This window comes from Meriones unguiculatus, chromosome 11, assembly GCF_030254825.1.
Source record: "Meriones unguiculatus strain TT.TT164.6M chromosome 11, Bangor_MerUng_6.1, whole genome shotgun sequence".
In the NCBI taxonomy this organism is placed as follows: Eukaryota; Metazoa; Chordata; class Mammalia; order Rodentia; family Muridae; genus Meriones; species Meriones unguiculatus.
The window spans coordinates 56,895,789-56,910,318 of NC_083359.1; the positions used below are offsets into that span (position 1 = coordinate 56,895,789).

Here is a 14,530-nt window from a genome sequence, read left to right on the forward strand (position 1 = left end):
TGCCGTTCCTGCAGCAGCCCCAACTGCAGAGGTTTATCCTCATCCACCTCCAGCCACAGAACGGAGGCCACTGTTGCTCCCGTGGGCTGGCCACAGCAGTGCACAGGGGAAGGGAAGGGTGACAGAAGGGCTGCGGCTTTTCTCAGCTCTGTGACTGCCCTGGGTGGGTGGTGGTTTGATCTGGACTGGGGTGGCAGCTCAGTGATAAAGCTTTTATCTAGTATCTGTAACCCCTGGGTTCCACTCCCAGACCCTTAAACAAGATGGAAAATACAGTCTTCTTACCACTCATTCTACATATACTGAACCCACGCCTCTGAGCTCAAGGCTTACCAGGTAGGCAGGCTTCCAATGCGACCCTTGTGAAGCCCTGAGTATTCAGGAAGCTATGTTCAGTGGCCAGGGCAGGAACAGGGCCGGATAGGGCATCAGCTAGTCTCTGGTGTGGAGGGTCTGCCTGAGCCTGACACCTCCACTTCTGACAGTCTCCTGCGACTCTCTGAAGATGATGCACTGGGTTTTATCAGCAACAAGCATTCGAGGAGCGCTTACGCTATTCAAGAGCCTCACTGGGTATCTCATACCCCTTCCTTCAGCAGCTGAGAGCATCCTAGGCACAGAATCCTCTGCATGGTCAGAAAGTACTTGGGAGGGGCAGGAAGTGTAGCTCAGGGGGAAGAATGCTTGTTTGATATCCAAAAGACCCTGGACTTGGTCTACAGCATACCATGAACCAGATGTGGCAAAGTGTTCCAGCAATCCCAGCACTCAGAAGGTAGAGGCAGAAGGATAAGAAGTTCAAGGTCATTTTCAGCTACACTGTGAGCTGAGATGGACCCAGACCTACAGAGACCCTGTGAGGAAAAAAACACCTGTAAGAAGGCAGCACTGCAGCCCCACATCAAATGATGACAAAGCCTTCAGATAATAGTGAGGAATTCTGTTTTAGGCCCTAATTCTCACAGGGCTTGCTGTACAGTTTGGGGTGTGATGGGGTCGGGGTAGGAAACCTCCCAAAGCAACCTGGTCTCTTCCCAGCTTCTTATCCTCCTGGTAGGTTCCTGGCATCTGAGATGTAGTAATTTCTTTTCCCATGGAAAAGTTCAAATTATAGTTCCCTTGGCCATCGAGTAAGTGCCCAATTGTACCTGCTATAAAATTATAAAACACTAAGAGGATAAAAGGTCTCAAGTAGAGCAAGGGACAGGACCCCAATGATGCCACCATGGCTTCAATGAACATTTTTCTTTTCTTTCTTAATTTGAGACAGGGTTTCCCTATGTAGCTCTGGCCACCCTGTAACTCACTCTGTAGTCCAGGCTGGCCTCGAACTCACGGACACCTGCCTCTGCCTCCCAAGTGCTTGAACTAAAGACTGCACCACCATTCCTGGCTCCAGTGAGCATTTTTCCTAAGGCTCCCAAAGCAGTCACATTGTGTCTCCTTCCCAGCCCTTCTTGGCAGGGGAGCTTGATCTGAGTCCTAGCCCCAGCACACAGCTAGGAGAGGAGCCCCGGGAGGCCAGCTCTGTTATGCATGGGACAGTAGGCTTAGAGGGGCACCCAGCTATGTGGAGAGACACAGGTGATGTTTGCACACAAGCCAACTGTATGCAAAACCCATGGTCCATACCTCCAAAGACAGAACATTTCCAGAACAAGCTGAGGTTTTCCTGACAGTAGCAGTACCTCACAGATCTGTGTAATGAGCTGTCCCAAAGCAGGGCCATTACCCACAGACCGCCACCAATGCCCAGGGGCACTACTGTGTGCCCAGAATGCCACAGTCTCCAAACGGCAGGGGACCTTCTGGAAGAATCTGGAATCTTTATTGTCACTCCAGGTAGAATGAGGCAGGAGTGTGGAGGGAGTTCACTGCCTCTGTCCCCACTAGACCTGGCTAGGCTGTATGTTTTGCCTTTCACACCAGCTTGAAAGGGAGCTGTTCTCCCAGGGGATTTGTGGCCAGCTCTTCTCTGCATCCCCTCTGCAAACAGATGACACTAGCAGCTTTGGGAGCTTGGACTTAGAGGTGATGGGGCAGCTAGGAGGGAGTATGTGGCAGGGGAGCTTCCTGGGAAGAGCAAGGAACCAACGTTTTGGATTCTGGGAGAATTACAGGGCCAGGATGGGAAGGTGATGAGGGGTTTGCATTCTGGAAGCAGGACCAGGAGACACCACCACGTGCTTCTCTTGCTTTCCTGGTGAAAGAACAGCCTTGATCCTGGAGGAAGCAGTTGGCCAGGGCTAAAGGAAAGAAGAGACCTGCCAAGCTCTGATCTCCACACTGCGGCTGCCCATGCTGGGACACTCCACAGACCACCAAGGTCAACACCAACATTACTGAGGCCTGCAAAGAATGTCCAACAAAGACAGAATGAGGGACCCAGAGTCTCTGCCCCAATCCGGAGCTCGGGCTGGGGGGATATGGAAAGCCTTCCGGCGCCTCCCAGATTCTGGAAGCGCCATAAGAGTGGCATGGAACCTCTGGAGCAGGGTCACCGCAGACTTGCTTTGGGGAAGAAGCAAAGGTGCTAGTGGGATCACAGCTGAGGAAGGGTCATTGCAGGCATCCCTGCCTCCTAGGCAAGGTGCTGCAGAGGGGCAGTTCCCTTCCAGCCTTCCTATGAGCAGCTCTCCGGGGCCATCTACAAACTTGCTCCTCCTCACAGCTGTCTGGGGCCAAGGAGACTCCAGGTGAAGAAAGAGATACCTAGGATAGGTTTAGCCTGAGCTTACAGGGGTCCACAGCATGAGGCCCTTGGCTCTTGCCTTCAGTGAGCTCTCAAGACTTTCAAATAGACAAACCTCTCCTGTCCTGTCCTCTCCTGTCCTCTCCTCTTCTGTCTTCTCCTCTCCTCTGTTGGCACTGGAAATGTTGACATTGTGGCTTCTCTGTAATCAGATATGATTTTACAGGAAGTAGCTTCAAGAGGACGTGGTGATAGGGACAATGCAGTGTTTTGTTCACTGAAGTCCCCAGGGCTTTTAGCAAATAAGACACCATCACATGGCCTTAGGCCTGGAGGAAACAGGTGAGGAGTTGCTTCTCACCTCTGACCCCAGGAGAGATCCCATCATGTGTCACAGGCCACCAGAGGTTCTCCACGGTCATCCTTTCCATAGCCTCATCTCTGTGCATGACTGTAGACTCCAGACCCACCCCTCTGGGCTTCCTGTAACCTTTAAGCTTTTCCCAGAAGGAACAATCATACTCCCAATATCTCTCATCTGAAGGCTGATAGACCTTTGCCCTCTTGAGTTCTTTGTTACATTTAACCTAAACTCCTTTTGCTATAAATGATGAAAGGTCAGGTAAGGCCTAGAGATAGCTAACACCGGCAAAAATAACACGTGGAGGCCATGAGGATATGCACCACTAATTCTAAAAACAAAAGCAAGCAGCCAGCCCTGACTCCCTCTCAGAGAAGCATAAAGGAGGAGGCTTGGCTTTGTGTAAGGAGCTGGACTCCACAAAATCCCAGGCCTGGGAGCAGTCTGTGCTCCTTCTCCTTTTAAGGCAAGGTCTGAGCTCCGGGGCTGCGCTTGCTCCAACACGCCACAGCCCCATTCTTTCCTGGCTATTTGGAGGAAAGCAGTGATTAATCAACATTTCCCCACCCCCACTCAGCCTGTTTCACATTTGGTTCTTTCTAAAGTGTCGGCACACCTCTTGGTAGATCTCAGTCAACCTAGAGCACAGCTCAGGGGATAACTGGACAAGTGGCAGCTGGTGCCTGATGAGGCCAAAGGGGAGACGTCAGGATGTGAGGTCTGGGAAGAGAAACAGTTAAAATGTAGAGATCAAGCTTGGGGGCTCTGGGTAGGAGCCTGGTCTGCTGGGGTGAGAGGTGGGGTGATTGGCGAGGCTCTGCGGGTGGTGTGGTAAGAGGAGTATGGAGCAGGCAGGCAGGAAGCCTTGACCCTTCTTTTTTTTTTTTATTACAGTTTATTCACTTTGTATCCCAGCTATAGCCTCCTCCCTCATCCCTTCCCAATCCCACCCTCCCTCCCTTTTCTCCTCCAGTCCACTGACAGGGGAGGTCCTCCTCCCCTTCTGTCAGATCAGATACTCTTGCATTGACTTGATGGCTGCTAATGAGAGAGTTGGGCCTGAAACCCAGTGTTGCCTCGGCCTGCCCAGTGCAGTTGGTTGTCTTCTCTGTGGATCTCAGCCTCCCTTGAAGGCAAGCCTGTGGGCTGAGCAGTTTGGGCATTCTGGAGAAGTGGTTTGAGCAGTAGATGGGCACATCCAGGGAAGAGAGAGAGAAAGGAAGGTAGCAGGCTCTGTCCCAGGCCAGAGCTCCTGAGCGTCCTTCAAGAGGCTGTCTGAGCCAGTGCTTTCCACCAAGTTCCACAATGAGAGGAAGGCCTTATGGGCCTGGTGAGATGGGATAAGAGAAGTGACTCGCAGGCTAATCTAAGGAGGTCTTATAAAGGTACCTCAAATGGTAAGCTGCTCCAGGTAATCTGATGGGCCAGACCCAGCTCCCTGGGAAGCCAGAGTGAGAACAGAGGTGCTCGGATCCACCTCCCAGTTCTGGTGACACTCAGTACAACTGTACTCTGGGCTTAAGGTTGAAAGGGGCACAGTCCAAGGCCCCGTGTTCTAGACCTCCAGCCCTTGCCTGCCTATTGTGATTGTGGCAGAGAAGTCAAGGAAATCCCCAGCTGCTCCCTCGTAGCAATACAGGTACAAACTGCTTCCACGGGATCAACCTCTTCTCTATCCCCTCTGGGAAGGGTGGGGGTAAGAAAGGGCTGCATGGCCAGAGAATGCCTTGGAGTGTTGCTCTTCCAAACCCTGCCTCTCTCTCTTCCTACACTCCTGCTGGGCAAACCCAAAAGAAAGAAGCCCTTCCTGGTATTATTCTTCATAATAAATAAAAGCCATAGAGCAGGAAAGGCTCTCCCTAGCATCCCTTAGTGACCCAGTTGCTCTGGGCTCTCTGTCCTAACACTAGTTAAACAGCCTGTCTCATCTGGGGCAATCTCCCCAGACTGAGAAATGAGAAGCAAGTGCTGTGAAAATGGGTGCTGACTTACAACTCTGTAGAGGAAGAAAGAGGGCTCTGTGAAGGGGCTGGGTGGCCGGTGCTGCCTGGAACACCGAGCCTCTTCCATCTTCATCTGATTACATCCCAGGACCTCTCCAGGCAACATCACGGAGTCACAGACTTCTAGATCCCAAGTGTGACAGGCTTCCACATTGAATTCCAGGGTTCTGTACAGAGAGGGCCTTGTTCCTGCCAAAGTTCTTTTTTTTTTTTTTGTTTTGTTTTTTGGACAGGATTTTTTACTATGTAGCCCTAGGTAGCCTAGAACACACTACATAGACCAGGCTGGCTTCAAACTCACAGAGATTTGCCTGTCTCTGACTCCTAGTACTGAAACTGGAGATGTGTGCCACCATGCTTGGCCCTATGAAGTTCTTACCAAACAATAAAGACAACAAAACTGTGAACTGTTAAAGAGGACACACATTTGATGGAAAGGTTCATTTCTATCATATCTACTTAACTGAGTAGTTCCTAATTTATTTCAAAGATTACGCACATGTGTGTGTACATGCAAAAATACCCATTCAGTGGTAGAGAGAATATAAATTTAGAAATATCCTTGGCTGGTAAAAGAAAAGATTAGCAATACTATCTTGATCATTCCAACAGTTTTCTTCTTTTGCAAATGTATTGACTTCAGGGTTTTACAAATGCATTGACTGAGGGTATAGCTTGGTGGCAAGAGCACTCACCTAGCATGTACAGGGTCCTAGGTTTGATCTTTATCAGCACACACACACACACACACACACACACAATTCAGTATTCAAAGTCCTTGACTCCACAGGGAGCAGGGCTGGATTAGAATGAAGGATATGAAGTACTCAATATGAATGCAGAATAAATACAAAGGGTACAAACACTCAAGGAGTCAAATAACTGACATTTTAATGTATTTAATTTATTATTATTATTATTATTATTATTGTTATTATTATTTTACAGCATGTGTGTGCTTGTGTGTGTTGCTAAGGATCAAACCTAGAGCTTTGCACATGGTCAGAGGACAACTTTTAGGAACTGGTTTTCTTCATCATGGGATCTGGGGATCAAAAGATGTCAGAGCCTTTGCCTCTAAACTGTCTTGCTGGCCTCCTAAATGTACATACAACATAAAATTGGTGCTAGAGAAATGACTCAGTAGCTAAGAGCATCTGGAGTCTTGGCCAGGCATGGCTGGGCACACCTTTAATCTTGGAGGCAGAGGAGGTGGATCTCTGTGATTTTCAGGGCAGTCTGGCCTGCATATCAAGTTCTAGGCCAGCTAGAACTACATAGTAAGACCCTGTGAACATCCAACTCCACCCCCTTCAAAAAACAAAGGGCACTGGCTGCTGGGTTCCCAGCACCCAACCTTCTGTGATTCCACTTCCAGAGGATCCAATGCCCTCTTCTGCCCTCTGTGGGAACTGCAGGCATGCGGTAGTACATACAAACATGCGGGCAAACAGTCAAACGTAAAAAGGTCTTGTTTGTTTGGTTTTTGTTTGTTTTTCAAGGCAGGGCTTCTCTGTGTGTAGCTGTGACTGTCCTGAAATTCACTCTGTAGACCAGGCTGGCCTCGAACTCAGAGATCCACCTGCCTCTGCCTCCCAAGTGTTGGGATTAAAGGTGTGAGCCACCACAACCCACCATAAATAAGTCTTTAGAAATTATCTTACTGTATTTTATGTGTCTAGGCATTTTGCCTGCATAGCTGTATGTCTGTGCCTGTACCCAGGAGGCCAAAGGAGAATATCTGAAGTGATACATGCTTGTTAGACTCCATGTGGGTGCCGGACATTGAACCTGGGTCCTCTGGAAGAACAATTATTTTTTTTAACCCCTGAGCTGTCTTTCCAGACCAATAAATCTTTAAAAAATAAGATATATGCAAACAGTTATATTTAACTATAAGCATTCAACACTATAAACAAGATAGCACTAGCATGAGTGGTTTTCTCCTTTGCCTCAGTTTACCATGTGTGTAGCAGGAAACTAAATTTTTCACCTAAGACAGAAAAGGTCTAAGAATGCCGTGTGCAGGAGCTGTGCTCTCCACAGGTGATCTTTTGCACATGGCCAAACCCTGAGACAATGAGTCTGACGTCATTCACTCTCTGAGGCCAGATGCTAGTACTGCCCCTACAGAACTCAAGAGAGTCAGACTGTCAACCTTCCCCAATCAAATGTCCTTTAGAGACTCAAGGGCACTTACACAAGCCCTCCCTGGCTGGTCCCCACACCCACTGTCCTCCCTCTGTAGCCAGATCTGCATGTTTATTTTTCTTTTCTGAATTCTTAGGAAAGCAAGCAAGTGGGGAGAAAGACAGATGCCAAGAATGGAGAGGAAAAGGGCAGCGATGCCAGCAGAAAGGCCCTAGGTCCCAGACAGGACTCAGACCTGGGCAAGGAGCCGAAGAAGGGTGTTTTAAAGAAAAGCTTCTCCAGGGATCGAGAGGAGACTGATGCCAGAGGGGGCGAAAAGCCCAAGGAGGAAAAGGTCATCAGGGGCATTGACAAGGGCCGGGTCAGGGCTGCAGTGGACAGGAAGGAGGCTGGGAAGGATGGCAGAGAAGAAAGGGCAGCCACCATGAAGAAAGAAGAAGAGAAGACAGGGAGTGTCAGGAACACAGGGTTGAGCAGAGACAAAGACAAGAAGAGAGAAGAGGTAAAGGAGGCCAGCAAGAAAGAGGAGGAGAAGCTAACAGCGGAGAGCAGGAACACAGTCTCCCAAAGAGAGGACAGGAGGCTGAAAAAGACAAGTGAGAACACGGACAAGAAACCAGAGGATGAGGGCATAGGAAGTGGGATCAGAGACAAGAGAAAGGAGGATGAAGTTAAGAAGGAAGAGAACCGACCTGACAAGGAGGTCAGGGAAGAGAGCGAGACCAAAGCCACAGAGAAGCAGGCCCTCAGTGGCCCCAGCAAGCCCTCAAATGGGCAAGCCAGAGCAGAGGAGGAAACAGCTCCCAGCATATTTGATGAACCTCTGGAGAGAGTGAAGAACAACGACCCAGAGATGACTGAAGTGAACGTCAACAACTCAGACTGCATCACCAATGAAATCCTGGTCCGGTTTACTGAGGCCTTGGAGTTCAACACTGTGGTCAAGGTGTTTGCCTTGGCCAATACTCGGGCTGATGACCATGTGGCCTTTGCCATTGCCATAATGCTCAAGGCCAATAAGACCATCACTAGCCTCAACCTGGACTCCAACCACATCACTGGCAAAGGCATCCTGGCTATCTTCCGGGCCCTGCTCCAGAACAACACGCTGACAGAGCTGCGTTTTCACAACCAGAGGCACATCTGTGGGGGCAAGACTGAGATGGAGATTGCCAAGCTCCTCAAGGAGAACACCACCCTGCTCAAGCTGGGCTACCATTTTGAGCTGGCCGGGCCACGGATGACTGTCACCAACCTGCTTAGCCGCAACATGGACAAGCAGCGACAGAAACGGCTGCAAGAGCAAAAGCAGGCCCAGGAAGCCAGGGGAGAGAAGAAGGACCGGCTGGAAGTACCCAAAGTTGGGGCTCTGGCCAAGGGTTCCCCCAAAACTTCACCCCAACCATCTCCAAAGCCTGCACCCAAGAACTCACCCAAGAAAGAGGGTGCTCCAGCTGCCCCACCTCCTCCTCCTCCTCCCCTGGCCCCGCCCCTTATCATGGAGAATCTAAAGAACTCTCTCTCACCAGCTACCCAGAGGAAGATGGGAGACAAAGTGCTCCCTGCCCAGGAGAAGAACTCACGTGACCAGCTCCTAGCTGCCATCCGTTCCAGCAACCTTAAGCAGCTGAAGAAGGCAAGTGGTGGTGGGCACAGCTGTGGGGCCAGGACAGTCCTAGACTTGTGGAGGAGGTGGGGTACAGAGGGGACACGTCACATAGAGTACAGAGCCCGTGTCACATGCAGGGCCTCAGACTGCCAGGCCCTGTCAGCCATCCAGCTTCCAACAGACCACTTTGTCTCTCTTAGAGGCAAGACAGCTTTAAGGCTCTTCCTCTGGACTCCCACTTCCCATTCCTGCCTCCTCCACCTGTAGTGAAACTTGCTTCCTCTAGGAATGGAGAAGTGGCCTCCATATGCAAGGCTGTCACAGGCCATGCCTGCAGGCTTTTTTTTTTTTTTTTCCTTCCCTTTCCTCTATTTTTTTTTTCAAACAAAAATCATCTTTGTTCTATTCTGTCCACTCTCAGGATCAGCCCAAGTCTGCAGTCCAGTCTATCCTAAAGGTCACCTTTTGGGGGAGTCTACTTTTAACTACCAGTGCCTTGGACACAAAACTCTCCCTATATTTCTTGATTCTCACCCACTTGCCTCCCCGGAATTTCTACTTGAAGGACAGTGTCCGAGCTGTTTGCCTTCCTGATTGGATACTCTATTTCCCTTATCATCATTTGTGACTAAAGACCAAAACCTAAAGGGAAACCCAGCTGCAATCCAGAGGCTACTTGCTGCCATCTGGTTTTTACAGAAAGGAAAAATGTTCCCTTGCTGTCAACACATTATGTGTTCACCCCACAGACACACACTGAGGTGTTTGGGTGCTATCCTTTTGCAAGGAAGGAAAGTAAGTTACACTCTAGGATACCCTGCTGGACTCCCTGAGCTAACCCATCTCTGCTTTGCCTTACAGGTAGAGGTACCCAAGCTGCTTCAATAGGATCAGGCATCCAGGCACCTGGTGCCAATGCCATGCCTGCCTAGACTGTTGTCCCAGGGCTCCACACAGACCCCCACCACCCAACCCTGGCTGAGCTGTTGCAGCTCTCCCTGTCCACCGTGGGAGAGCTCAAGACCTGGGCCACGCTCAAGGGAGGACACCTCATCTCTTCTCACCTTCCTTTGCTTGTCTCTGAGGCTCCCCAAAAGTTGCTTTGAAACCTGGAGCTGAAGTTTCAGATGAGAGGAGTCCTTTTAGCATGTTACAGAGAAGATGGCACTGCCTGGAGCCCAGGAGCAGGCATGCTGCCAAAGGCTTAGGATGCAGAAAAGGTGTGTCTCAGGGGCCACATATCCACCCCAGCCTCAATGCCACCAGGGCCAGGATTCGGGCCTCTGAGGAGCCCTTGGGGCAAAGTTGCTGGGCCAGTGGCACTCTGTGGGTTAATGTAGAAGAATGGAGGGCACGGGGGTCCAAGGGCAAAGCAGGAGGGCTGAGGATGCTACACACCCTCCCTCTGATATGCCTGGGCAGCAGGCATAGTTGGACAGTGCCTAAGAGAGAGTAGGTTCCAGATCAGAGTAGAGAGACAGACAGCAGCTGGGCCTCAAGGGTTGATGCCAAAGCAGACATTTTCTTCACACCACCCGCTGCTGTATAAATAGCTATGTATCTGTTTTCCATAGGATTTTGATAATATATACAAACCTTTAGCTGGGAGTGGCTATGCCTCATGCTTTTTCATGGGTTACCGGTCCTAATGTTTACTCCAGGTTCCCTTGAAGGCCTCCAAAAGCTCAGGGTCCCTGCCAAACCATCAAGGTAACCGTGGACATCCTCCCTGGTATCTGGCTAACACTGCAGAAAGGGCAGCATGGGGAAGAGCTTGAACTCTCGAGGAGACAAACCCTGAGCCTGGTGTTTCAGGTCTGTTCTGTCTTTCTGCATCATATCTGTGCCCAGAACTGTTCTCAGGGGCCAAGAGACACACAGGGCTCGGATGGCTATATTAGGCCCGTTCAGCGAAGATCATTCTGTGACTCTTCCTACCGTGGCTCAGGGCCAGCTCGTCACAGAAGTTATAGGCCAAGGAAAGTACAGAGAATCAGGGTGACTCAGCAAGGAGCAGCACCTGCCCACTGTGACTTAGGGCCAGAAGTGCCTGTCCACCCCAGCACGGCCCAGCTGGAGGCAGAGCCGCCCAGCCATCACCGGGTGGACACGGAATCTATTGTCCCAACCAGGGATAAAGCTCAGTGGTAGATCCCATGCCTAGCACGGAGGCCTTGGGTCATATCCCCATGACTAGCTCTTTCTGACTGATTGGCCTGAAGATGAAACTGCCACCTTAGTCCTGGATTACAAGACAGGTTCTCTGCCTCCTTTTTTTCTTTCTTTCTTTCTTTTTTCCTCAGTAGCAGAGAGCAAAGCAGTTGGAATATGGGTGGGGTCCCACCTCCCTAAGGAAGCAGGATAGCTGTTCTAGGTCTGGCTAAAATCAGAGAGTGTTGTCGACTTAAACCCCAGGGTATGCTCTGACCCCTTTCCTCCCCAACCCACCTGCTGCCTAAGTAAAGCACACACACACCTCGCACTGGGCCAATCTTCAACCTTAAAGTCTCCTTTTAAAACCTTTCACCTTTGCACCGTTTTTTACTTAACTGGAAACAAGATTTAGGCTGTGTGGGCGGGGGTATTAGTGGCGGAGGACACACTCCCTATCTGGGCCTCCCAGAGCCCTCTAGGCCTAGGATGGATGACGTAATCATTTCTAAGCGCGTTTAAACCTGATGCGGAAGCGCAGCGCCACCTCGAGGCAAACTGCGTTCCAGTCTCTCCGGTTCTTCAGAGCAGCCTGGACCTGGAAAGGGCAGCGGAGGTCAAGGGAGAAGACCAGAGATGGGGAAGGACGCTGGCCCCATCCTACGCTACTGTCAGTGCGGTGCCCAATCCGCGGGAGGTGCAGGGAGATTGCTTTCGCTCAGGATCTGCGGGATTCGCAGAAGCATTTCTGCTCTGCGCTTTCTGCTGTCCCCCTGCCGCAACCGAAACCGCAGTCACGCGTCTGGCGTGTTTTCCTTCCTAAAACTGAGGAAGGCCAGAACTAGAAATAGAAAAGATATATCCCCATCTACCATCTACGTTTTACGCGGGGTGGAGGGGAGGTGGGGGCGGTGCGGAGAGGTTCAAAGAAAGCAAATGATTCATTCAAGTTGATGAATCCGGACTCAACTCCAGGCCCCCCCTGGAAAGCAGGTCATCCAGATCCCGGAGAAGCGACCTCAGCCTCTTCCAGCAGCCTCCTCAGCCGTCTTTCCTATTCTTCCCGGGTTCCATTCCATGTCTACTGCCCCCAAACTGCTCTCGTTTCGCTCCACTTTCCCTGGCCAGGAGATGGGGTGCTAGGACAAGGGTCTGTCTGGCACTGGCCGTACGTGGGCACTGGAGGTTGCTGAGCTATGGCAATCAAAGGGCTCCAGGTCTCAGGGCCGAGCGGAGAACGCCACACTCACTCGGCCACTGTTGGGAACTAAGATCTGGACATGGGCCAATCACTCAAGACCATGCTTTTCTGGAAAACCAAGTTCTCTTGAAAACCAAGTCACTGTTCGGAGTGCTGAGCACAGTTCCCAGCCCTGACAGCAGATGCTATCCAGCTGAAATCAACCTGGAAGTCAGGCCCCAGGGGTGCTGGATCCATTGGGAGGCCTGTCTTGCCCCAAAGCCTTCCCCCTCTTCGAACTCCCTCCCCCAGTCCTCCATACCCTCCTCCTCTCCTTCCCTCCTTCCTTCTTGTCCAGAAGTATTCGATTGCCCGGCCTCCCTTCTATTCAACTACCACGCTCCCTCCTTTCTTACTTAACCTTTCCATTGGCCCCACTGTATTCCTATGTTGTTTTTACCCTAGCCCTGGCCCAGCACCCAAACCCCTACCGATCCCTTGGGGCTCTGCACCCCCATCCCAGACAAACACCCACACCTGAACAGGTCCATGTTTGCCTGGGTTTGTGTGTGCTTCAGCTGAGAAGCAAGCCCGGGGCCTCACACAGTGGAAGGCCGATGTTTTTTTTTTGTATAAAAGCACCCCTCCTCTCCAACTATATCTCCTATACCAGCCCTTAGGCTGTTCGAGGTTTCCTGGAAGCCTAGCAAGGCCCCATTTACATCACTGGGGTCCCCTGGTTCTTAAGGGCCAATGTCTCTCCCTCCACCACCTCTCCTTGTCTTGCTGAAGTGTTTGTGGTTTTCAGGGGTTCTAAGTGAGGGAAAGGGCCTTGCTGGGCTCTGTTTATTCTCAAATGAGGCACACACACCCAGTGGGCTGGAAATGAGAGTGTTTGGGGGAGATGGAATGTTATCCTCTCTGAAAAGCCTCCTTCATGTGACAAAACTCTGCAGCTCCCCTCCCCGTCACACCCTGGAAGGCATCTTCTCTCTTCTTAGAATTCTTATTTCCAGTGCACTGCTGTGTTAACTGGACAGCCCTTTTCCACCTGCAGCTCTAGTTGGGGTAAATCTGCCTCCTACCCTATATCACAAAGCAACTTGTCATTGGTCCCAGATTGTTGACTCGATGGCATGAATTTTGTTGGGGCCCTACATACAATAACATCATTTTCTCCCAAACTTGGAAACTTTATTCTGTACCTCTCCCCATCTCAGGTCCCAGGCAGAGATGATCTTCTGCAGTGTGACCCACTAGCCTCAAAGAGAAAGTGACTTGACAGCTGTGAGCCTAGGATTGTTCCCAGTAGCATCAGCTGCAACTCTGTGACAAGGTTCAGATTCAGAGGGTAAATTCATGTGCCCCAATTTCTCTGAGGATAGGGAAGCTGTGGATTCACTCAGGGCCAGTGCTCTGCCCAAGGGTGTCTATGACCCAGGCCCCAAGGCTCCTGCCTTCTAGGCTATGTGATAAGAGATAATGCCCCCTGGGTACGTGGCGAGCACAGTGGCCCTGCTTAGAACCTAGGGGGCTGCTGGAAGCCAGAAGCCTGAGGCTGCACCCAGCTTGATTTCCTGAGGGTGGTTGAAAAATAGGGCTGAACCTAGGGAACTAGGAGAAGGGAACATTGAGTAAGTTGACACTCACCCTACTTGAATCAAAACTATTAAAAGTGGTCTTGGAGGGGCTGGGGATATGGGTCAGAGGTTAAGAGCACTGGCTGCTCTTCCAGAGGACCTGAGTTCAATTCCCAGCTCACAATTGTCTTTAACTCCATTTCCAGGTGATCTGATACCCTCACACAGATGAATGCAGGCAAAATATGAATGCACATAAAATAAAATTAAGTAAAAAAAACATTTAAAAAGTGGTGTGTTTTAGTAGCAGAGCACAGAGCCGTCATGCCTGAGGTCCCGGGTCCCATTCCCAGCATTGCCAAACTTCAAAACTACAGAATCCCTTTCCCTGTGTCTGTCACCAGATGTCTTGAGAGCACAAAGACTATGACCTCAAGGAGCAGAGCCAGGGAAGATGGGCAGACAGTTCTGTGTATCCACTGCCACTGTCTGGCACCTCTTCTAGGAAGCCTTTGCAGTCCTTATACCTAGCTTCCCTGGACCCTGGCATGGGCCTGAAGGACCTGACACCTTAGCATCCCATGAGGCTCAAGCAATTGACACAAGCGCCTTACACCAGCATGTTGGGTAGCCACAGCTCTGCACTTGGCTCCTGTTCCTGTGCCTCCAATCAGGAAGGAAGGACGGACTCATAGTTTCAATTCCATTGTATATCACCCTTCTCACAGGAATTGCTCCTGTTTTATAGATGAAGACACTGGGGTTTGGAGACATTCAGAAGCATGCTCAAGGTTAGACAGTGG

The 14,530-nt window shown here is 50.6% G+C and overlaps 1 protein-coding gene across 1 annotated transcript in view; it reads left to right on the plus strand.

Moving 5' to 3' along the window:
• The window catches only part of Lmod1 (leiomodin 1), a 39,404-nt gene extending 28,987 nt beyond the window's left edge, over positions 1-10,417 (plus strand). Inside the window, exons 2-3 of the mRNA XM_060364354.1 lie at positions 7,344-8,847; positions 9,682-10,417. Of these exons, the coding sequence (XP_060220337.1) occupies positions 7,344-8,847; positions 9,682-9,704 (1,527 nt within the window). The 3' untranslated portion in view covers positions 9,705-10,417. The remainder of the gene's footprint in view (positions 1-7,343; positions 8,848-9,681) is intronic.
• The last annotated feature ends 4,113 nt before the right edge of the window (positions 10,418-14,530 follow it).